This window comes from Centrocercus urophasianus, unplaced genomic scaffold, assembly GCF_019232065.1.
Source record: "Centrocercus urophasianus isolate 14NV4802_14NV808 unplaced genomic scaffold, USGS_Curo_1.0 seq_17, whole genome shotgun sequence".
Classification (NCBI taxonomy): Eukaryota; Metazoa; Chordata; class Aves; order Galliformes; family Phasianidae; genus Centrocercus; species Centrocercus urophasianus.
This window is the reverse complement of record NW_024884722.1, coordinates 11,806,004-11,830,240: the sequence shown is the minus strand read 5'-3', so window position 1 is coordinate 11,830,240 and position 24,237 is coordinate 11,806,004. Positions and strand designations below refer to the sequence as shown.

The window sequence follows — 24,237 nt, the reverse complement described above, 5'->3', positions numbered from 1 at the left end:
GTGAAACTCGTTGGCTGCTCTGTATCTTTGGAAACTTGGAAATAAGTGTTAAGGCACTTCCTGGCTTCCTTTTTGCTCGTCTTGTGGCAGCACAATTCAGGTCCAAGCATAACAGCAATATTAAGAAAATAAATAATATTTACGCATCACCATCACACTCTCTCCAGCTGCAAGTTTTATTAGTCTCCTGAAACTTACCATATTACACTAAATCCAGATTAAACACAAGGAAAACAGAACCTACATGGCTCAGTGCTCATGACTCGACCACAGCTTGACTGTGCGTTTATGAGAGCTCCTGACATCACAGCTCATAGTCTTCTCCTGCTAGGAGTCAGCAGAACTGTAAGCTCAGCATCAGCCATGTCATCTCTAAATAGGTAACCATAAAATAAGACCAGAACTATTTCATCACGCAATGAAATGATACAGTGTCTGTAAATCGACGCACAAGTCCAAGCCCACATTCTCTCACCTCCTGAGCACGAGGCTGGCTCATCTCCCACAAGGGCAGAGACGCCATCCCATAGGCGGCCTGTTGTTACAGAAGCAATTCTATCATCAGAACCACAAGCGGCTGGAGGAAAGCCAAGGTTAAAAGGAGACCAACAGAAATAAAACAGCAGCAGCAGAGCTGCAAGAAGATTGGCACATTTTTAAGCAAGCGGGCTGATTATGTGGGGAACTGCACAGCCCACGTTTCAGCCTCGACAATTGCCAAAGGTCAGCCCCACTGCACACTGGTGTGTCACAGCAGAACCCCAGGGGGTGCAGCAGGAGCTGGAGAGCAGGTAAAGCATCAGTGCCTTGAGGGTACACTTTAAGGTAGAAGAAAGCAAAACGTTCAGCCAAGACAACTTTGCAAAGAATATGCTGTATGGAGGCAGCTGAGGAAGGGAAAGAAAGAAGCAGACAATAAATTATTGGGAAATAAAATGTCACTAAGGGCTCATACAAAATATTCCAGGCAACACTCCTGTTTCTGAATGCAGTTTTATGCACTCTACCTGTAGATCTTCTATCATTAAGTGACTGGAAGATTGGAAAGTCTTGACTTTTTCATTTCAAATGGTACATGGTTTACTCTATGGATAAACTCAGTAAAGATAGTGCAGAGACCTCTGATACTGTTACTGCTTCAGTCGGAACAGTACCAATTTAGCAGATGGTTTAGCTAGATTATGCAAAAGTCAGCATTATCCTAGACAGACATAAATTTGAATTAACTATCAGCTTCTGTATGCCTGTTAAACTCTGCAAAGCCCTTTGATAGGCATGATGTTTGAGCCCAGACTAGGGAAGAATTTGCAACATAAAACACAACTATAATAGAGCTACAGATAGAAAACAAAACAGTAAGTAGTGATGAAACAAGAAGTGGCAGTATTGTCAAGCCAGACACCTTGTGTACAGCTGGGATCAGAGTGGCAGAGAAAGACCTGGTTCACAGGGGGCTTGATGATGCCTCCATTACAGGATTATTTGTCCTGTATCTGTGTTGATAATTCATCTGAGATTTCATTTTATTCCAGGTAATGATACCAGTTAGCTCCAGTAGACATTCTGATATTAAACCATCTTTCATAGTTAAGCTTTCTCACTGAAATGTGTGATTCTAGCAACACCAGGGCACATCCAGCACTTTCAATGTTGAACTGCTACAACTTAGAGGCTGACAAAAGGGAAGACGAAATGGAAACAAGTGTTCAATTTAAAATTGGCTAAAATAAATTTTATTTTACCATTACAATATATAGTCTCTTATCAACACAACTCACAAAGTCTTTACAAAATAATTCAATCAATTTTCTAATGTATTTTAAACACTACTTTTGTACAAACTTCGAAGGGAAAATAGGCAATTATAGTTAGACATGTCTTTGTTCTTTTTTTTTAGAAGCATCACAAGAACTACTTCAAATAAGACTTTTTTTTTTGTGGTGTTGCCTTCACAGGCAAAACTTAACACTTTCTGTAAAGAGCTGAAGAAGGATTCATGAAAGCTTTCTTTAGACAAGAAATGCCAGTATTAGTATGCTGACAGCACTGCAGCAAATAGGACAGTAAGCAAACACATTTGAGCTAACTTAAGTGCTCTAAAATGCCTCACTAAGGAATCTTCTTCCCTTCACTACGCTGACTATAGAGGCAGCCTGGTTCTTAACAGTGGCTTTCATGAATCCCCACACATAAGACAGAACGTGCAGCAAGAGCATTGCACAGAAAGCTCTGTTCCTTAATGCTGCACAAGAGACCATGAAAAACTTCAACAGGACAGAACTGGAATACTACAGCTGTCCCAAAACCTAGTAATTTAATACGTTGAAACAAATGAACAAAAATGTTACCTACTACCCTCCATAAAGGCGGTATGAAGAGGCACACACTATGCTATTTAACCCTTCAGACCCACTCTCCACTACAATTCACTAACACATACTGGGAAGAGTGGAAAAAGCTACCATTTTTCACTACTGCTAGAAAGCTGTGTGCTGGAATGAAGGAAACTGTGCTCCTGCTAGTCAAGTCATATGACAGATTTTACACGACAGCAGAATTAGGCTATTTTAAAATACAGCAAGCAGGTAGAACGAGGTGATGCTTTTTTTTCCCCCTCCATGCATAGTTTAACCAGCTTACAGCCAGCTCACCTCCATTCAGACTAGAGATGCGTGACCCACAACTTGATGTAAGTCAAACTACCAGCAAATATTTTTCAAGTGCAATCAAAATTGTTTTTCTTCAAGAAAAACAACCGAATAAAGTTTGTGAGACATCATTTCCTACCTATTTTGGTCTCCATTTGAAGAGTCTCCTTCCTCTCCTGAATCACATCTGAAGTCAGATGATCGCTACAAGCTTTTCTGCACCCTATGACTGTTTCCACCCCAGAATACAGTGTACTGCCCACTGAAGATCATCCCTGAGAATACTGTTCTAGCTAGACACTTAGGAAGTAAGCAAAATCCCATAGCTTAAGGAAAAAGCCTGTTTACCCTGTGAGATCTTGTGGTTTTAAGAATTATTTAAAGAAATGCAGCAACTCTGAGCATTTAAAGTCCCTGAGCTAAGTGAAAATTGATAGCTGTATGTACTGAACACTTAAAAAACAAACAAACAAAAAATAGTGCTAAAGTCAGATGTAAGTTACAAGCATACAGCAGTCAGTGATAGTTTCTTCTACTTGCTTCCTGTCACAGAAAACATGATGGCGTTCTTTGGTGAGAAACAGCAGTGAAGGAGCTTCATGACTTTGGATTCTTTCACATCCTGATAGCGTAGCAATCTAAGGAATGGTGAGGGGAGATACCACCAGGCCATAGTGCAGCACAAGCAAGCCATCCTAGAGAGAGGAGAGAAACTGTGTTATCGGATCACTCTGCCTTCTCCACAAGGCATTCCCATCACTGCCTGGTGTGGCAGTCACGGCGTGGTTTCAATCTCACTCATTCCATTGCACTCCCCCTCTCGTAACAGGGATACAAGTTTTATAAAATACCAAAGCAGATAAAAAACTTCCCCCTCTCACTTTACTTTTATACCTCATTTCCCATATGACACAGCAAGGCAGAATAAATAACTTCATTAAATAGTTCTAGAAGCAGCTACCAAATTCTGGCCATTAACTCTAGGCACCAAAAGTCAAACAGACATTTGAGGAAGAAGAAGGAAACGTTGTTGCCTGTTGCACAGAACTTGGATTCCAACTCCTAATGCTAATTTCAGTACCTTTACTGGCTGCTGCAGCTTACTGTTCAGTGGCTCTGTCACTGTTGACAATTGGGATTAAGATAGAAAGACAACAAAAAAGATCAAGTCACTTTTTCTCTCTTTTTTTTTTTGAAGTACAAAAGCACTGTCTTTACATTTCTACAAGTTAGCTGGAGTCCTGCATATGTCAGTAATACATTCAAATAATTCCACCAGCTTCGTTAAGCCACACTGCCAGCTTACCATGACATCCTACTTCTTGATGAACAACACTGTTTAAATCCCTGTGCTTCTGCTGAAGTTAATAAAAAACCATTTCACCTGCAAGACAATACTTCCTGACTCATTACAATAAATCTTACTTATGTAACTTAAGTTGCACAGCTGGTGAAAGATCTAGTAGTTAGTCTTCTTCCACCTCTGAAACCTGTTCCCACTCCTGATCCCCCAGGGATCTGACTTGCATTAGAACTAATTATGTGGACAGGCTTTAATAAATGTTTTCTTTTGAAGAGAGAAACACATTAATCACAGACAACATATTAACATTTCCTACCATATTTTACTTTTGATGTTTTTAGCCATTAACCTTAGGACTTAATATATGTTCCAGAGAAGTCATGTAATTCAGTGCGAGGGGGCACATTTTTAAAAACAAACAAACCATCACAGCAACACAAACTTTAAAGATCTAAAGGCCACATAAAGACCATTCCAATTATATTAAAAAAAGTACCAAGACTGTCTTCACTTTATGCCACCGCTGCATTATACTACAGGACACATGAAGTATGACAGTGGTCTAACCAGTGTTTTGGGAGAATATTTAATATTTAAAAGCTCATTCACTGTATAAAAATGTTTTTGACAAGTTGGTATCCTTTGCTACCCAAAACTCTCCGAGACACTTTGCACTGCAGGAAATCTAACATCAGGAAATCGATCTCAGATGCAGGTGAGTAGATGCCCTTGTCCACATCTCCATGAAATATTCTTTTTCTTCCCTTAGGAATTATTATCAGACAGCCCCTACCAACACCCTGATGTTCTGTCTAAAAGATGTCTGCTTATTAGAAAATAGCTTTGTTTTGCTTCCACTGCCACAAAGAAAAAAATAGCAGCTGCAGCTGAGCGTGTTTAACTCTCTCTTCTACTCTTATTTTCTTTAGTTCTGGCAGGTAACTGCATAACAACAGGTGATAAAAACAGCTTCAAAGCAACAACAAATACGCACTGAATTTCATGCAGCCATTTTACTTTTCTTTAAAGGATGCTGACAAAAGAGGGCCTTAGTGCAGGGCAGTGGCCAACCAATCTTAACTTTAAGGAATGAGAATGCAAGAAACCTCCTATTTCACTGCTGTTTTTAGTACTGCCAGGTTATTTTCCTTCATCTTTTCATTCTGTTAGTAAATGGAAATTCATTACTAATTCAAATAGATATGGGAGGAAGAACGAGCTTCCATTGCCTCATTTACTCAGTGCCTAACAAAGTGGGATGACTATGTTGTAACGTGGAGACAAGATCCTGTTTGTCTTCACTTTTTGTTAGATACTTCAAAGTCACTTATCAACCTCTTGGCACGGAGTGTCATTATACCTTCACAGAGGTAATGTTTGCTGCTCGTTGGCTACTTCCACAGGGAAAATGGAAGACTAACTTCCTTTTTTTTTTTTTGGAAAACTGTGATCAACACAGCTTTTCCTCTATGGAAACTTTTCTTAAAGTAAAGAAATACAAGACAGAAATGCTACAGTGTGTTTTTTGATTAATGACTTACTTACATGGGAAATACCATTCTCAAATCAAATGCCAAACCCACTGCAACTACTTCTGCACAAAGAGAAGCTGAGATATGGCCCAACAGTGGCGCTGCTTACCCTGTACTTATTCACTTTCTAGGTATTATACATTTCTGTGTCTGTTCAACTGCTTTCTCTAGAGATAGAATAACAAAGAGAAGGAGACCTCACTGCTTATTACAGATCTCAAATCAGAGTACTCAGATGTGTCCATCAGAAAAGGAAAGTACGAGCTCTTCTGACAGCAGCTCCTGCCCCTAGGGCTTTTTGCCACACATTTGTGAACCTGACCTAAATTGGAAAGGATTCCACCTGTTAAACCCAAATATAAGTGTTAGAGTGAGTTGACTGACAGAAACATCATGGCATATGCACCTTTTGAAGTTGTAAGAGCAGCAGTAACAAGAAGTGCCCCACTTTCCACATTCAATATTCCCACAAAAAAAAGAGTAAAAGAAAAAAAAAAAACTTCCATGGCAGATGTGTGCTAGAGGGTCACACTAATTAAATTAGATCACAGCTCTTACAGCCCAGTTCAGAAAACACTGGCTAAGAATGCTTGTTTAAATTTCTGCCTTTGGCAAAGTGAAACTTACCTGCATTTTTTAAACCCCTTTTCCTCAGCAAAAAGAGTAACTGCTGACATGAATGAACATGCACATGAAAAAAAAATGGGACTCAAAACAGTTACTTTTCTCCTCTCACAGTAACTGTACTTAATAAATCAAACCCCAAGTTTACTCCCTGAAAGGACTACTCTGTTTAAGTAACTATGGAAGCTATTTTCTCAGTGTGAATAATCTACAATGAATATCAGAACGTGGTCAATGACAATGGCAGTTTTGAAAAACATCCTAGTGAAAGCTGTTAGGAACAATTCCAGCAATACTGGTTTGCTGAGGCAGGAAGGTTATGATGATGCCCCAAGCTTAATTAGAAAAAAACATAAAAAACCTGCCAAACATTCCTGTGTACTTGCAGTCTCACTGGACCTAGAAAACCATTGAATTTTAGGTCTAGTGAAAACACAGGACTTTGCAGAAAGCAAAGATCTTCCTTCTGTTTTCCCCAAGAGAGCAGGCTTGCTAGAAATCATTACTAGCATACTTATTTTGTAATAATGAGATTTGATATACCCTTCGAGAACAGATCCTTAGACAACTGTACTCTTTGTGGAGTTGCTGACTGGTGCTTAGCACTGAACATCAATCAGGAAGACCCTATTTTGACATGAAAGCACAGAATTGCCAGGCTTGGAAGGGATCACAAGGATCAATGAATCTCCAACCCCCCTGCCACATGCAGGACCACCAACCTCTCCATTTAATACTAGACCAGGCTGCCCAGGGCCCCATCTAATCTGGCCTTGAACACCTCCAGGGACGGGGCATCCACAACCTCTCTGGGCAGCCTGTTCCAGCACCTCACCACTCTCTCTGTGAAGAACTTCCCCCTGACATCCAACCTAAATCTTCCCTCCCTCAACTTAAAACCATTTCCCCATGTCCATGACAAACACAGAACTTCAATCAGGAAGATCCACTTCTGATAAGAAATGAAAACAAAACAGTTTTCATTACAGTCATTTCCCAAGAGCACTTTCATACATAAAAAGATTTTGTGCAATGACAAAGTAAATAACTACATACATTTAATAATTCCCCTGCTATTTCCTGAAGCTTTTTAGTATAGAGTATTTCCATCACTATTTTTGTTGATTGCTCCATGTTGTACTTACCATAAACTCATTATGTCAGAAGTGTGTTTGTTACTAGTGGTTTCTTCCTCCCAGTTTCTATACTCCCTAATGTGGGTTAGGTTAAATCTTAAGTTTTTCTTCATATTATTAGATGAACAGCCAAGACATCAAGTTTGACATAACTTCCTTTGGCTGCAGAAGCCATAATACACACCACAAGCCTTAAAGACTTTCCCTTTCTGCCAGTAGCATGATCTGTACCATCCGCCCTGACTATGGGATCTCTCCTGGTTAGTCAAATTAGGTACAGGTGCTGCATTACCCAGGACACCTTGAAACTGGCTTTCCACCCATTGCCCCTGACACGGAATCCCTCTTATAGCATAAAAGGGCTCAACATGAAATTTAAGTGTTCTGGATTGTGAGTGCACACAGACATACAAGTCATGAGAACTGAATTTGCTAATTTAACTTCTGTGTCATCTACTTAAGTTGCTTTCCAAATACAATACCAACCTAAACCCCATTCATCCCCACTGTAGTTGATGAACCAGTAAAATTTGTTCAAACTGCCAGGTTAGGATTAATATGCTATTTACACAACATGGTTTTACTTCTATATCCTACTAAGCACTGCGGAGATTATTTCATTGGCTTTGTTGTACTTATGAAATGGTGTGACCCTTGCCATTATAAAGATGTTTGGAGAGATTCCCAAGGAAATAAAAGGTTTTCTTACTTACAGAGCCAGCAGCATTTAACATAGTAAATTACTGATAAAAAAAATAGTTGGCTACCCTCAAGCTCTGATCAGGACCTGTATAATATGCATCAAGGACATTAACTGCACTTACTATCATGCATCTTTGGTTTGTGCTTTTATGAGCAACTGTTCCCCTGATAATCCCTTGTACAGACTCAAGGTTATCCTTGGCCTTATGTGGGATACTTCAGCACTCTGATAATCTGCAGCAGAGATGCAATCACCAGGAAGAAAAACAAGAAATGTTACTTAAAAGAACGGCTGTATCACTGGTAAGACAGCAGCTTGTTTCAGAATAGAACAATTTTGTACCCAGAACATCCTCAAACCGTCGAGAACACTTCTGTTACCTGATATATTTCTCAACTACATTTACAATATAAAGAACAATTTGCATAAGATGAAAGTTTTTGTAAGTAACTTCTTCTGCTAAGTTGGTGTTACCTGATAGAATATTTCTTAACCTATTTTAAAACAGCACAAAGCCCCAGCTGCCACACATACCTGTACAGCACTCTCTCCTATGACTTGCCGGATCTCCCTCAGTGTCTGGTAGTGCTCTAGCAGGTGATCACCACATATTATGTCTACCTGTGGAAGAAAACAAACATTGTCAAGTTTAACTTGACTTTGGACTAGCAGGACAATATCTAAGCCATTTAAATTTGATAGTTCATAAAGTAAAACTAAAGCTGCTTAGAATTCCACCATAGCATGTCTGACCCTACAGAAATCTGTAACTTTGCTGTCAAAATGCCTTTAGCATGCACAACACTATGCTTTGCCCTAAAGCTCCCTTCCATCCCCCAAGTTGGGGCTTAATTCTGGAATGGAGGAGATAGTTTGCTTCACTTTCACTTGGGTGAGCCCACTGTAAAAAAGAAACAAACCCAAACCATTTAGGAATAGCTGTGACGGATAAAATAGGAAGTTATATTTAAACATTAAAGTGATCACACAAACACCCAGAGTCATTCATTATCTGCAAAAAAGGGCAAGTTGTCAGTGCTTATGGCAAGTAACGGGCCAGTACTACCCTCACTCCTATTCTGAGCAACAAAACACATGAGTAAGTTTGCTTAAGACTGCTTGGAAGAAAGATATGAATAAAAAACATTAAGCTCACTGTATACCACTAGTATACTAGTATTGTCAGCAAGTACTTCTCACACTGTCCTTCTTTAAAATGTAATCAATGTTTCTGTGATGGAAGAAACAGGGATACTCAGCAATCCTAAATAACATCCTCAACTGCAGCTTAACTACATCAACAATGTCTGCAATTCCAGAGAAAGCACTTTTGTTAAGTAGCTGTGCACAAGAAGTGTTACTCTGGGGGAAAAAAAAAAGAGATTCATAGTGAGGCACTCCAGATTCCTTTCACCTTGTCTATTACAAAAAAATAAGCTTCTCTATTAGAAGCAACCAATCCAGCACTGTTTCCTCTCACAACTGCAGCTTTATTCTATTCTCATTCTCAGCAATTCCTAGAGAGGGCTTTCATTTGTATTACAATGATCAAACCTCAAAGATAAAAGCATTGTCAGCATGTTGTTACGTAGCTTTAGGGAGGGACAAGTTTTTGCTTTGCCACTACAGTGGTCAGGGAGTATATACTGCAATATTGTTACCTGTCCTCTTACATGGTTTTACAGCCACTTCCCACTACACTTTGTGCTTCAGCTGCTCAGTCTGTCTGTACATACACTCCTTTGCACACTGACATCTCTCTCCTACTCTTCATGAAAAAAATTTAGAAACATTTGTGTCTCATGCTTGCAGACTGTATTGTTCTTAGCTTTGGGAACAACAGAATTCTAATCCTCAGAGATAAATTCATTTATATACTATGAGAATGTTGTGAAATACTCCATTTCTAATAGAATAAATCTTAAATATTGGTTCCAGAAAGCACACATGATATAAACTGCTTAGTATTATTTCTGCTTTTAGCTTCCAGGAAGAAGCCAGCAAGTAAACATCAATCTGGACGTAACATTAAATGTTGATATCATATATATAAAAAATACATACACAGTTGGATATGTTTGTTAAATACCTCGAATCTTGTTTTGCTTTTTTTTTTTTAGTGGTTTTCAGTTATTTCTCCAGTTTCCCTGGCATTCTAGACTCTACAGTTATTACTATAGGAGGAGAGACTTGCCTGCCTTGTTTTCCAGTGATGTATGAATTTAATGACTTCTCCTTTAAAAGCTATGTTCACAATTTTCATACTCTAAATGAAAATTCAATCTTGTTCTCACTGATATAAATATTTACATGCACACTTTATATTTTCTGTAGAAAGAGAAAAAAATATTTATTTTCTCAATGTAGGATGTAAACAAGGTGGCAACTGCTGACTGTCTTTCAAAACAGAATGAGAATTCTTGATTCAAAATATCCCATAGTTGACCCTCTTGCTGCCCCAGTTTCAAGTAGCAGTTATTAAAGATTCAGTGTCTTCTAACAGATTTTTTTTCCCCCACATTCACCTCCTCATATGCTCTTATTGTTATTTCCTAATCCTCTCACTCTAGCACCAAAGCCAGAATTCCTGCCTGCTAATTGTTACACCGATTCATTCTGTAATGACAAAAAAAAAAGCCACAAAAGAAAAATCCGAGGTCAGTGTGGAGATCAGTTGCAAAATCCATGTCTCTAAGGAATCCTTGTGCCTTAGAGAAATTACTATATTCTGTTATGAAAGAGGCACCAGCAACACAAGTGATGTGAGTCTACTTTAGTCTTGACGAGCTGGTAAAACTGTTGTCAGTACTGTTAGCTGACAAGTGAGACAGCACTGAATACAGCTTGGCCTTTTGCTTAAGGGAAAAATGAACGGGCAGCTAGTTAACTCAAACACAACTTCAAAAATCTGATTAAAACAAAGTAGTCTTTATGGGCATCTGTTAGGTGACATGTTTTCTGCACTCAAGAGCCATTTCCCCCACAAGAACATGGTAACAGGCAATTACAAATTAATACTCACCAAGTAAGATGAAGTTAAAAAGGAAAATGGTCGTATAAGGGACAACCCCAAGAGAAAATTTGGCCTAGAAAGCACTAGATCTCAATCAATGGTTTCTATGACAACCCAGGGAAGGACAAAGAAAACAGTTTTGGAGGTCACCATGAGTATTTGGGAGAGTTGTTCAAAACCTGTGATTTGCCTTTCTAAGGTACCAGAAACATCTGTTCCAAGGGATAAGACTGGCACTAAGAGGCTGCATCAGCAACGACACTGTATGAGAACAGACTTTCTTCCAATCTTACCCCACAGGCTGCAGTTCACACACATACCTGCAGGAATGCAAATATGATGCAGGATGACTTCAAAAGAAAAAACCACGTTAAAATAAACCTCATTTTCTCCTAACTCAAAGTAATGAACAGAAAAAAATATATCTCAAGTTTAGTGTATTAGATGGGCTCAAAATCTAAATGATTTGCCTACCTTTGTATTCATATTTTTCATTCTAACACGTCCATTCACAACTTTCAAACCCTGTTTGCTTCCTTCAAAGTACAGTTTGATTTTACTGACATTTTGCTCCTCTCTCAGTTTCTGCCTTCATATCCTCTCACACTCATACACTTCCCCATCTACCTACTCAATTTTATCTTTGAAACAGCAGGTTATTCTTTGCTTTGAATTTCACCTGCTGAAATCTTACATGACACTATAGAAACTTCATACACAAAATAATGATAATTTAAACACATTGCAAATTGATTGGGAAAGTTCCTCCTACTTCTGCATTAACAAACAACAGAGGCATAGGCATTAGATTACAGTGAACTAGCAAGTGCCCCTGTAAGTGCCGTACCTGACAAGCAGGATCCAGATCCATCTTCCTTCTGAGGAATTTCTCCACGTGTCCAATCGTTGCCTCCCCTGAAACACGCACAAACTTCTTTTCCAAAGGCTGCAAAGAATAAACGCATGATCTTAAGACCCTGTATATTTCCAGCCATCATTCCTGGCAATCCCCAACCTAACTGAAGGCCCACTAATTGCAGAAGACAGCTCATGTTTTGGAATTCTCTTGGATCTATTTCCAGATTACCCCACAGGGAAAGGACTGTGTATTAACAGATTCTGCACTCAAACTTCCTGCTGTTTGAAACAACTCTTAAAAGTAACTATTGACTTCAGCCCTATTTCACTACTGAAATAAAGGAGAATGGGATTTCCTATTAATTCACATAAATTGGTATTACAGAGCATTTCAAGAACTCTTCCCTTCAACCCCTCTCCGCTTCTAAAAATCATTTATTCAGAAGCACGAGAGATTTCCTAAGATTTGCTTTTCTCCATGTTGTGCTTGCACATCAGACATGAATTTAAACAGTTAAATGCTATCATTTTGTAATGCAAGGAACTTAACTTGCTTAACATGTTAGAAGTATTGTGGATTGGGTTGGAATTAACAGTCCATAAAATACCAGAACACTTAAAATACTATGCAGAACACAAGGACCAAAATAGTAGAATGGGCTTTTCGTATAATTTCCATATACTTTCTTAGCAAGGACTTCAACAAGAGTACATTTATCATGTCAGCCTCAAAGATTTTAATGGGCTTCTTGTCTGTGGATAAAATTTTGAACAGCTGACTGATAATATGGGCAGCTAAGCAAATGGGCACAAAGGCAGAGCAGATGACTGCATTCAGTATGATAAATGGATTCCATTTGTGTCATTTAATTGAATTTACGTTAGCTTCTGAACAGTTGTGGTTTACTATTTAGCTTCATCATATTCTTTCAATGTGAAAAACAAGTCAGAACAGAGGGTCAAAGAGTACCCCTTAATTAATCGATGAATTAAAATAAACACTTGATAGAAAGCTCAGAGAGGTCTAAAGACTACCCTTGAATTCAATCATGAATTAAAATATCTATCCATGATAACTGTATCCATGATAATTGTACTTTTGGAGCAACAGTTTGATTTATTCATGTGTAAGAGCTAGAAATGCCAATAGGACCAGAGTAGGAGCCTAAGCTGGCTGAAAGCTTGACGATACCAGGTTTACACTTAGTGCACAAAGGTTTATGGCCATGAGCCTTATAACTTGTTCTCTCAATCCACCCCAGGGAAAAAAACTAAACAACAACAAAAACCACTTTCATCCATTAATTTCATGTCTAATCTAACTTTTTTTTCTGAATAAGTAATTGAGGAAAGAGTAATACCAAGAAGCAATTAGAGTATGTTTTGTGAGAAATGGATAAGAGACGGACTTGGAAGGTAGATGAGTAAACCTCTCGATCGTGAAACAGAAATAGAGAACAGGAAGATACAAAAAGAAAAAAAAAATACATTGAAGCAGGGAGGTAATATGCAGGAAAAAAAAAATTGGAAATGCCGTAGAAGATACCTGTTAGAAGATGTGATATTTCTATAAAGAACATACAGGAATCTAAATAGGCACTTGTGCAGAATGGCACTTCAGTCTATGGATGGTGGCATTATGAGCAGCACACAATGATTCCCTGAGAGATCAGGTGGGCAGCCTGTGGCCTTCAACATCCTCACAGAACTAGAATTAAACTGAGTAGAAATGCACTATTTATTACTTAAAAGGGAAGAATACGCATAAAATCCCTTTTCTGAGTCACTAATTCATTTTTTTAATTATGTTAAGAGCTAAACATGTTTTAAAAGGCAAAACAATTCCTACTGGAACAGCATGAGGAATATCAGATAGAATAAATGCCTGACACAGATTTTATAAATGGAAAACACTGGTTAATAAAACATTTGAATTGCCCTACAGTCATTTGTGGCAGGCCCAAAATGGAGAAGACAAAAATCAAACAAAAAAAAAACAACAGAAAAAAAGACAAATAGGAGACATGAAGGATTGGAGGTGATGTAAAAACAAGAACATTAAAAAAAAAAATAAAATAGTGTGATAGATAAGGAGAAAAAAGAACATACAAAATGCTGGCTGGTGCTTGGAAAAACAAGTGAATAAAATTGGCAGGTACATTTTTAGAAATACTGCTTCTGTTCTATAGAAAAACTTCTATTTGTGAAACTGGACTTAAGTTTTCACACTTTGTGCACATGAAATCTTATTTACCTAACACTTTGAGATTGCCTCCCAAGTTCTCTCATACCAAGTGTCATTAGTATTTAAAAGTACCAGAAATAACTGCTGTCATATCCAACACTTCAGATTTGTGCTTGAAAATATATTGATTAGAAATCAACTGAGCTGAGAACAAAGGAAATCAGTAAAAAAAAAAAAAAATAGGACAATCCATATTTCAGTTAGCAATACGATTCTATTGAAATCACTATAGAGCAAAATTGGAGTTTTACTGGTGCTGCTAGCAGCAAAACATCTCATTGTTATTCTGTGCCATTCCATCTTTTGATTCCTACAAGCCCCAAAACAATGAAATGCAAAATACACTGTGTTGTTTTGAATTACATCTCCTCCTTGCCCTGAACAGACTTTTCTTTTCTAGATGTTTAGCCAAAATAGTGGAAGAGCATACTCTGCAAATCTCTAGTTACAGCCTATGAAATAACACAGGCATTAAACAGCGAGCAGTGCATCCACAGATGTCAACCAATTCAGTTCAGTATAACGATGCACAGCAGAAAAGATACCCTTCAGGATGGTAGGAATGCTATTTCTTACTCATCAGAACTGCCACTGTTGAGACAACTAGCTTTGTTAGTGAAGGGATGCAGGAAAGCCGTTTGCTGCAAGCTATGGAAGTGCTGTCTAGAAAATTTGCATTGTTTTTTGTTGCAATTTCAACCATGTAGAAAAAGTTACCATTTTTTATACCTTGGGTAATGCTTCCTCTGAGTAACCTGGCCAAGCTTTGAAGTATGTCTAGCTGTGAAAAAACTTTTTTAGAGAAGGACTGCACTTCTGCCTAGTATTCCAAGAAAAGCCATAGTAATGCACCTTTTGGTAGGAAATGCAAGAATAATAACCTAGAATTACTCAAGTGAAGTTTCATTGACATCATTCCCACTCTCCTGCCATATCTAATTCCTCAGCCTTGGAAGCATTCACTTTCTACTCTGTGATGCTATACAACAACAGGTTTGAACATATGTTGTATTCCATTATGCTGCTAAAAGTTCAGGCCGTACTCAACGTAAGAAAAATAAAGACAAACTAAATTAAATACATTCAGGTTGTACATATTTCTGAAGTAAATCATGTAAGAGAAAAGTTCAAATCACATCTGCACCTTAAAATTCCCTGTGCCTTCGTTAGCTCTGAAAAACAAGAGAAAACACAATCAATATTGCTAAGGTTAACAATTAGTAACACCCTCAAGCTCTTTATTGTAATGACTATTAAATTGTAAGCCTGGCATATTAAGCTCATGTTTAAAATCAGACTTTTCCTTCCATTAAAATCAAGTATATGAAACAACATTAGCCAAAAGTTATTCATCTTCTTCTCCCAGCCTTCACTTGGTACCCCATTTCTTTCTTTTGAATTCAGTTACTTAGGACTTTGATAAACTTTATCTACGTGAAATGAAAAAAAGCAATACTCACTAAAGCCATATTTTACATGCAATATAAGTTTTCATAGAATAAGTTGTAATATCAATGCTGTTTTAATATCCATACTTCATCATCCTCAACAGTTGGAACCTTAATGTACAGTTCCTAGAAGCTACTGACAGAACACACTCAAACACCAAAGAGGCTTTCAGTGCTTTCCAGACCATAATTACAAGATTACTGGTAATGCTGTCTAGGAACTCAGGAAAGCTGCAGGAACTTCTCTGGCAGGTCAAACATACACAGAGGTGGAAAATGACCAAATTCCCAGCTGCCCACAATGGAGGTTCATTGATTTGCACTGCCTGAGCATGTGAGCTCCCACTTATCTACATACAGCATCCCCATCTCGTAGCACAGTATACAAATTTCTCAGTGAATTAAGCTCAATACATGACGTTTCACTACTCTTGCATTACTTTAGCAAGTGCATATGTATGACAGAGGTAAAATACAGTATTTCACTGTGCTGGAGAGAGCTAAGAAGAAATGTCACTATAAATTGACAATATTTCTCCTGACCATTTAATAGAGCAAACAAATGTGCAATGCTTGTGCAGACCACAAATTAGCATGGCACTTCAGATTACTGTAATTAGCTATCAAACAGATTTAAGTAGAAGCATTACCAATTTTTGCCCCTGAATTGAAATGTAAAGTTACCAGGAAGCAAACAGACAAGCTTTTCCACTCTTGCTATTTTGATACAGTTACACTGTTTCAGGAGATGGTTTAACACATCTAAATACATGCATAGTTTAAAGCTTACAAAGTAACAATTACTGCTGGATTGTTTCATCTATTCCAAGTTTCCCTTCTCCAAAGAGCTTTTTTAACATCTCACTGCCAAGATAAGCTCTTTGATTTTGATCTTTGAAGAAAACAGATTAAGCCTTAAACATTAAAATAAGATCAAACATTTAAAAAAAAAAACCAAAACTTTAACATAAATTGCAAAACAGACATTAAGTCAATATCCTTCTGAATCTTTCTGGGCATCACTCCATCTAAGTAATGAAAGCAGAGGAGAGTTCTGCATACTGTAGATTGTATTTGCACAATTGCACTTGCCTTGGTGCTAGACTACAATAGAAACTTGACCTAAACCTGCCAGAATAACAAATGCAACACAGATTCAAAAGCCATCTTGTTCTACACACAGGCATGTAAATGTTTAATTCATTTTGAGGTATAAATTGCCCTTCTATTTCTTCTTACTCTGCAAAAAAGAAAAATGTACCTGCTGAGAATCACCAAGGGCCACAGTGGGAGTAACCAGGAACCATGACAGTGGAGCTCTAAATCACAGTACTTTCACCACAATTAATTCAAACTGTATCTGATCCTGCAGACAAGATAACGTAACAAAGCTTTCCACACAGTGATCAAGAAACAGCGTCCCAACCTGAAAGGGACATAACTGGAATCCAATTTCAGTTATTTGAAGTCATTTTACATGGTAACTGGCAATAGGACACCTTTAAGTGAAGGCACTGTTGGTGTGAGCAAGTTCCTTCTGCCACCTGGTGGGCCAGCACAGCACTGGCTGCTACCTGACAGGTCCCAGAACAAGCTGCTTTCTATACAACACACGTCCAACAATCATGTCTTTGCTTCACTCTCCTTGTACAATACATGACTCTTGGTTTACTTGTAATGATCCTGCTCATAACAGAAAACCATTGATTTCCTCCTCATCTCGCTTCTTCCAACTCAGGGATGTGTTCCACACCATCCTACTCAACAAAATAGCAATGTAATACATTGTTTAAAAAGAGGAATCTAAGACAGAGACTGCGTTGAAACATAACAAAGGACTGCACGTGCTCAATCTGAGACATCTGAAACTGAATGTGTTTGCAGAACACTTCATAGTACAGCCTTAGTCATGACTCTCACTGCTTTAAAATGTACATGTGAGCACAAAGTGCTCCTGATAGTCAAGCAGGTAGAAAACTAAAACGGAATTCAACTAAGTGGAGATAAAAGCATATTCTATAGCAGTGGCACGGATTCTTCTGCAGACATTTAGCTCAAAAACTTCTCTTACTGCGATCTCCTGTCTGAGCTATCCAAAGGATTTAAAAAAAACAAAACAAAACAACAAAACCCACATGATGGGCAACACAAATAATAAACAAGCCAGAACAGCTACATCAAAGTTCTGCACTCTGAATTCAAGAAAACACAGTAGAAACACTGGACATAAGAAGCAAAAAGGCAAGGACACAATCTCGACAAAAAGTAAGCTCAAATCAGGTTGGTATGCTTTGCTGCTAGAGTTTCCCAAGTTCTGAACACTTCACCTCATTTGTACAAATTTGCAACAATTATGTGTGCAAGTTCTCAGAACACTGTGTCAACAATCAGGCCAAAAGCAGAGGCCACCTGCATGTGTTGTACAAGAATCAAGTCACTTCCTCCCATCAATTCAAGTTCTGTGCAGTGCTCTCAGTTGTTACAGCTTTTATTCCACGCATAACAATTTCTCAGTCGCTGTTGTGAAAATTTGCAGATAGGCAAAGCAATATAATTCCTGCTTCCCATGTTCCTGAAAACAGCTCCAATGTTTGGGCTGGAATTTCCCCTTCCTGAGCTATGACTAAAGTTGATGTCCCATAAAAAAAGCTTCAGCTATAAGTCATTCAACTCTGAGAAACTGTCAGGCAGACTTGACAGCAGACTACATTATTAGTCCCACCTAAAACATTTAGGGGAATGCCACTCTTGCTGCTCAGGTTTCCTACCTTGTCTTGGCCAGATACATTTAGAATAAAATTTCCTGTGAATTGTCTAACTGCCACTGATTGCATTTAACAAACTCATTGTAGGTCTCAAGTTCCCAGCACGCTGTCAGAGATGCTCTTAACCCCTAAATGTTGGAAAACATCCCATCAAGAACACATTTCTTTTACTGAAGCAGCACCGTGGCTTTGTGCACACTGTCTGCAAATACTGAACTGCTAAAACTTAGCTACAGTGAGCTCTATATTACTCGGCAAAGCAGAAACAGGACTCCCCAGGCACATGTCAGAGTTACTCTACAATTTGTAACCAGGACCAGTGTTCTGGTCACTCATCTGCATGTGCTGTTACCCTTTAGGAAATGTAATGCCCAAACACTAATACTGTAACCACAGTGATTTCAGAGATGTTTCTTTGCTTCCCTTTCCCCACACCCCTGCCTGGTGAGCCATCCTTAGAATACAGTTTTTTGTGGCTATAACAGAATGTCATGTACAACTGCAGTCCCCTAGTTACATGACCAAGACCTAGTACAGTCATCACTAACAGTACTGCCACCACCTACAGGGTGGAAGGAACCATAAGAGACAGGAATTTTGGTTATTCCATTTACCAAGACTACACTACTTTAAAAAAAAAAATAAAAGGAATGCAAATTTTAAGGCTCTAAGCTTTTTTGAAATCTATTTTCATAAAAAGACATTTTAAATATCTGCATCATCTAGATATGCAAAACTGACTACTGCTATTATACAGTAAGCTGAAAACTCCCATCTGCTACTTGAGATGAAAGTAGTAAACACTTGAAAACAAAGAGCCCAAAACAGTTCAAGACGTGAGCAGAAGCCTTGCATCAGCAATTTGCCCATACATTTGTCCACAACTTACCCAATGAATTCGAGCAGTATTGAGATGTCAAGTTCTGGTGGGATCCGGAACACGGAGCCCAGAACTTTTCGAGGTCTTCCTCTGCTTGCTGGAACTGGCTGTGGGACAGCTACAATATTCAAACAGCCAAAATGCAAACACAGCTTGAAATAAAAACAGAATAAGATGCTAACATGTGCCAACCAAAACGGATGAGCTCAAAGGGAAAAAGTGCCCATGACACTCATCCTATTTTTTTTTTTTTAAATAAACTAAATCAGCTCTGTGTACATTTCTTGCTGTGTATGTGAGCCAGCATTTTGTTAGCTTTCAGCACAGCAATTCTCAAAAGAGATGTTTTTTGTCTTTCTATCAAACAAACAACTAAGATAATCCCTCACCTGTCAACGGACATTCAAGTTCTTATCCTATTAGACTTCCTTAACTCATAATATTTATTAGGGGCTAGAAAATACAATTAGCACATTCTTAACAAATTTTCCTGGGCAAAAGTAAAATATAAACTGTAAAAACACCCAAACACAACCTTGGTTTAAGTGTTGCTATTTTCCACGTTCTACTTTAGTAACTTGAATCTCACATTCCCTACGAACACTACAAATTTACTTTAGTTGTGAGCTAATATTTCAAGGAAAACTACTAAAAATAAATGGGATAGTAAGTATCTCCTTAATGACATCCTCTAAATGATTATAGCTCACCTGGTTTGGGCACTTCTAATCCTCTTTCTTTATAGAAGTCATGCATTTGTTTTTTTTCTCCTGAAAAAAACAAGAAACAAAAACCACAGAATAGATTGAAATATTATTTCAGATGCTGAGAACATACAGTTTCCAATGGTTAGAACTGAAACTGTTTCCAAGTGCCAACAAGTGTTCATTATCATTAGTATTCCATTCAAAGTTCAGCTGCTTAAAACACCCACACTTAGCAAAAAACTTGAAGTTGGACAAAACTCATACTGAACTATGTGCACAAAGCAGTATCCTTCTGACTGTTACTCCTCTTACATCTATACCACTTACAGTCCATACACACAGTCCCCCTGAGCAGACAGCATAGATTCAATGGCTCCCCAAGCACAAGTTAATGGACAGTGAATGTACATAATCAGAAGGAAAAAAAAATAAAAATCATAGCTTTGATGATTAAAAAAAAAAAAATAAATAAAAACATCAAACAATAAAAAACGATTTCAGAGAATCTGTCAGTCCCAGCAGTTTTTTTTTCCCTCCTGAGACAAATGAACTCACAATTAGACAAAATAATATTTTCTTTATTTGCTTGAAGCGTGACTGTGGAAAATGATCTGAGTGTGTACCCAGAAACAGTCACAGCTGCTTCACATGAGATAGAAAACAAACCAAAACGTCTTCAGCACAACTGCAGTGTCCAGCATCTGAATTGAGGCTTTTTCCTGCTGTGATGTTTTTCAGGAAAAAAAAAAAACAACAACAAAACAAAACAAAAAAAAACCCACAAAAAAATGAAGTTGCTATTTTAAAAACAAAATGCACATTAGCTTGCAAATAACCAGACCTAGAATAGGAATTTAGGACCATTAACAAGGCTTACTTAAGCACCACAACTGTTTTATTGTAGTGATTAAAAACAGAACTTCCAGATCACTGCTGTATATGTGTAAAATGTAACACGATATAGACCTGTCCAGGGTACACACAGCCATGTGTAACAGAACTTAGCAGCCAGAAAAATGCCAGTTTGCACAGATTATTCATTAGGATTGATAACCAAATGTTGTGAAACTGTTTCTAAGGAGCTCAGAGTTAAAATGGGACTTTGAATTACTGCCCTTTCTGCTTACTCGTTCCAATCTCTAGATGGCAATAAAATAAAGAAATGGACTTACTTTCCTCCAAATTGACAACTAATTTATAGACTATGTCTTGTAGTTGCCTGTCCAGTCTATCAAAGAGAAAAAAAGAAGTCTTTAATGTAAAGTATTCTCTATTTCACCAAACTGCAACAAAACTGCTAAATACACTGTTGAAATGATGTATGTAAGAGACAGAGCAGCAACTCCACCTGCCTAAATTCATGTCCTGCCAAGAGAGCTCTGATAGAAGAAGCCATGTTTAAAAAAAAAAAAAAAAAAAAGCAGCAACACCCTGCAAGAACAGTTCAGTAAATTGAAACTCCATTTTCAGAATTAGTAAATACTAATGCCGTGCCAACAAAGATGGGTCTATCCAAAGCAAATAGCTTGAGATCTTTCTCTCATAATCTACAACACTGTACAAATACACAACATTACCCAGGGTGGAAGGGTAAACAAACCCTGGAAAAGAGAAAGAAACTGAATAATTTTATTTTCACTATTGAGATGAAACTTACAAAAACAAATGTCTTCCTTGTAACTGTATCTTCACTCTAAACTGGAAAGCACTACAGGCAGTAAAATCATACTTTCAAAAGCAAATGCAAAACATGATGTTATGCCTACAGAGTTATTACCTGATGTTATAGAGGGGCTGTGTCTGATGTACAACTATATTGCATTTTGGACATCTGTTGCTATAGTAGAAGTGTCTCACTATGCAGCTTTTACAAACTGTAAAAGAATAAAATAAAATCCTGTTAAGTCACATGTCCATTCTACAATGACATCTGCTTAAGCAAGAGAAGCATTCACATTTGTCAAATAGTTTGTTAGAAATAAAATGAAGTATTTCAGCAGCACTAACAAACACTAACAAACTGCCTGTACCGTTCACAGGATACAACACGTAGGTTTATAATCCTACTGGTACAAAGGTAGCTGTTTAATGTTCTAAGTGCAATACCCAGGACAAAAGCAGAGTTAAGTCAACAGACTGACTGCTACAGATAAAAGGTTTGCTGAAAAGCATCCTACAAACAATTTCAGACGAACAACCAAGGTAAGAAATAATTCTGCAATGTGTTTTATGTATACCTAACATATGTAGCAGTTCTATTTTCATTTTACTTGGGCTTCATCCTTCCCTACACTTTCTTCCCTACCTCCCTCCTAACCTAGTAAGCAGACTTCATCTTTGAGTTAATGATTTTCTGATGTTTGATATAAGCATCAACATGTTTTCCTTAAGGACAGTTAGCTTCAAATAGCAGATTATCTTTGTGAAGTCAGAACACCTGAATATCTGTTTTTTGGTCGCACTTGCAGCTAGGTTCTTAGAACGGAAGCACTGGTACTTACAGGTGTGCAGACACTCTGTAATAGTTGTAGCATCAATAAAGTAACCTTTGCAGATGGAACACAGGATGTAAGGGGTCAACTCTGCCAGGTTTATCATACGCTACAAACAAAAACAGTTGACAAGAATTTAAAAATAGAGGTAAAGCCATGAAGTTACACAATTTCAGCTTCCAAAATATCGCAAACTGAAATAATGAACAATTAAAAAAAAAGAGGACTAACACCTTGGATGTCTCATCCCTGAAGGTATTTAAGGCCAGGCTGGAGAAGGTTCAGATCTGGTGTGCAGTAATCCAGCCCACACAGCAGGGGGCCGGAGCTCAATGATCTTTGAAGTCCCTTCCAACCTAAGCCATTCTATGATGCTAAAGACTTTCGTCTAGTCTTCAGAATCAATCTTTTTGTGAGCAGTGATTTATTTCATTAACCGTACCTTAAAAGCAAACAAACTTTTGGGATGAGTTGTTTTGAATGAGCTCTGTAACAAAACAATCCGTAAGAAAAAAAAAAATCACTATTTGAAATAGATGGAGGCCCTCAGTCAAGAGGCAGATTTAGTGCTGCCTCCTGCTGCTATACAGCTAAATACTGAAGCAAGGAATGAAGTTTCACTGCCCTATATTCTGGTAATGAAGTACTTCATCGGGAACGCACACGAGGAGCTCTCCCAGCTTTGCCCAGAAGCCCATTACTTTGGGGAAGAACAAATTTCTCCCACGACAGTGGCTTTGACAGCAGCTTTGTACCTCAGAAGGCCAACGCGTGACATTAGCACGCTGTTTGCTCCAGTCTTAAAGCCAGATCTGAGGGCTTTCCGCGCTTTGATCACGTCTGTCATTTTGCATCCACCATTTCAACAACACCAATTACGCACAAAAGCATCGTTTAAAGCAGACAGAAGGGATCTGGCTAATAACGAAAGAGCCTCTTCGCACCCGGCAGCCTTCCCAAGCCCCCAGCAGCAGGCAGCACAAACCCGCTGCTCCGCGCCTCCCCCCCTCAGCGCGCGCCGCCGCCTCGAGCAGCACGCGCCGCGCGGTGCACGCCGGGAGCTAGGCCTGCCTGCTGCGCCTACGGCCGTCGGACGCCCGCAGCTCAGCGCTCCCCCGCCTTTACACCTTTCCTCTTCTTTACCTCCCGGTCGTCGTCCGAGTCGAGCTCGCCGTCGTCTGTACCAAAGCGAACCCCGGAGTCCCCCTCGAGCTCTTCTTCCTCCATCTCCTCCTCCTCGTCATCTTCATCGTCCTCATCGCCGCTGGATTCCGAGCGGCTCCGCTCGAACTCGAAGGGCAGGGAGCGCGACCCCGAGCAGCCAGGGGCTCCCTCCATCTCCTGGTCCTCATCGGCGGGGCCCGCGCCGGCACCATCCCCTCCCGACAGCCCCGAAACCACAGAGCCCGCATCCGCCTCCGCCTCCATGGCTCGGGCTGAGGGCGGGGAGCGAGCTGAGCCGGCGCCGGGGGCGACAGCGCACGCGCGGGCAGCGCTTGTGGCTGCGGGCCGGCGGGCGCGGCGCATGGGCAGTAGGCGTGCTGGGAGCTGTAGTTTTAGCGGGTACGGCTCTCGCCGTTGTTACGCTTGACAGCGTTCTTGGCTAAGGACCTTTCTACGCTCTTCGCTCCTACTGCTAAGAATCGAGTGATTCGCTACCGTGGTGCGGCGTGTAATTCATCTAGAAAGCACGTCAGCCACAAGATAGGGGATTTTTTTTTTGTTTTTTTTTAAGCGCTTATTCTGTAATATCAAAGAATCCTGATTTTAACAGACAGAAAGCTGGGAAAGCACGTGACCGGCTGTAATTAATTAGGAATCAACCTCGTAATGGCACAGTCTTAGAGACATCGTTGGTCTCCTCCAAGCAGGATACCAGAGGC

The 24,237-nt window shown here is 39.1% G+C and overlaps 1 protein-coding gene across 2 annotated transcripts; it reads right to left on the bottom strand.

The window, feature by feature from the left end:
• Positions 1-1,710: 1,710 nt before the first annotated feature.
• PCGF6 (polycomb group ring finger 6) lies at positions 1,711-23,881 on the bottom strand. Of its 2 annotated transcripts, XM_042818135.1 has the most exons (10): positions 23,498-23,809; positions 22,364-22,463; positions 21,640-21,736; positions 21,035-21,090; positions 19,866-19,925; positions 19,165-19,273; positions 15,207-15,234; positions 11,807-11,905; positions 8,481-8,567; positions 1,711-3,343 (listed from the first exon to the last, which is right to left on the bottom strand). In XM_042818135.1, exons 1-10 carry the CDS (start codon positions 23,780-23,782, stop codon positions 3,287-3,289), a joined length of 978 nt encoding a protein of 325 aa, XP_042674069.1. In that variant the 5' UTR covers positions 23,783-23,809; the 3' UTR covers positions 1,711-3,286. The 2 variants fall into 2 exon arrangements, with proteins under 2 accessions (XP_042674069.1, XP_042674070.1); XM_042818136.1 differs by lacking the exons at positions 1,711-3,343; positions 15,207-15,234 and having other exon boundaries at positions 8,482-8,567; positions 23,498-23,881.
• Between the last annotated feature and the right edge of the window lie 356 nt (positions 23,882-24,237).

Bases quoted from the DNA above. Each gene is read 5' to 3' on its own strand.
- PCGF6 (XM_042818135.1), bottom strand. From the start codon at position 23,782: ATGGAGGCGGAGGCGGATGCGGGCTCTGTGGTTTCGGGGCTGTCGGGA. The intron at 21,737-22,363 runs GTAAGTACCAGT...ATTCTTTTACAG, and splicing joins TACAGAGTGTCTGCACACCT to TTTGTAAAAGCTGCATAGTG. The intron at 15,235-19,164 runs GTAAGTTGTGGA...CTTGTTTTTCAG, and splicing joins ATACTGCTCGAATTCATTGG to AGCTAACGAAGGCACAGGGA.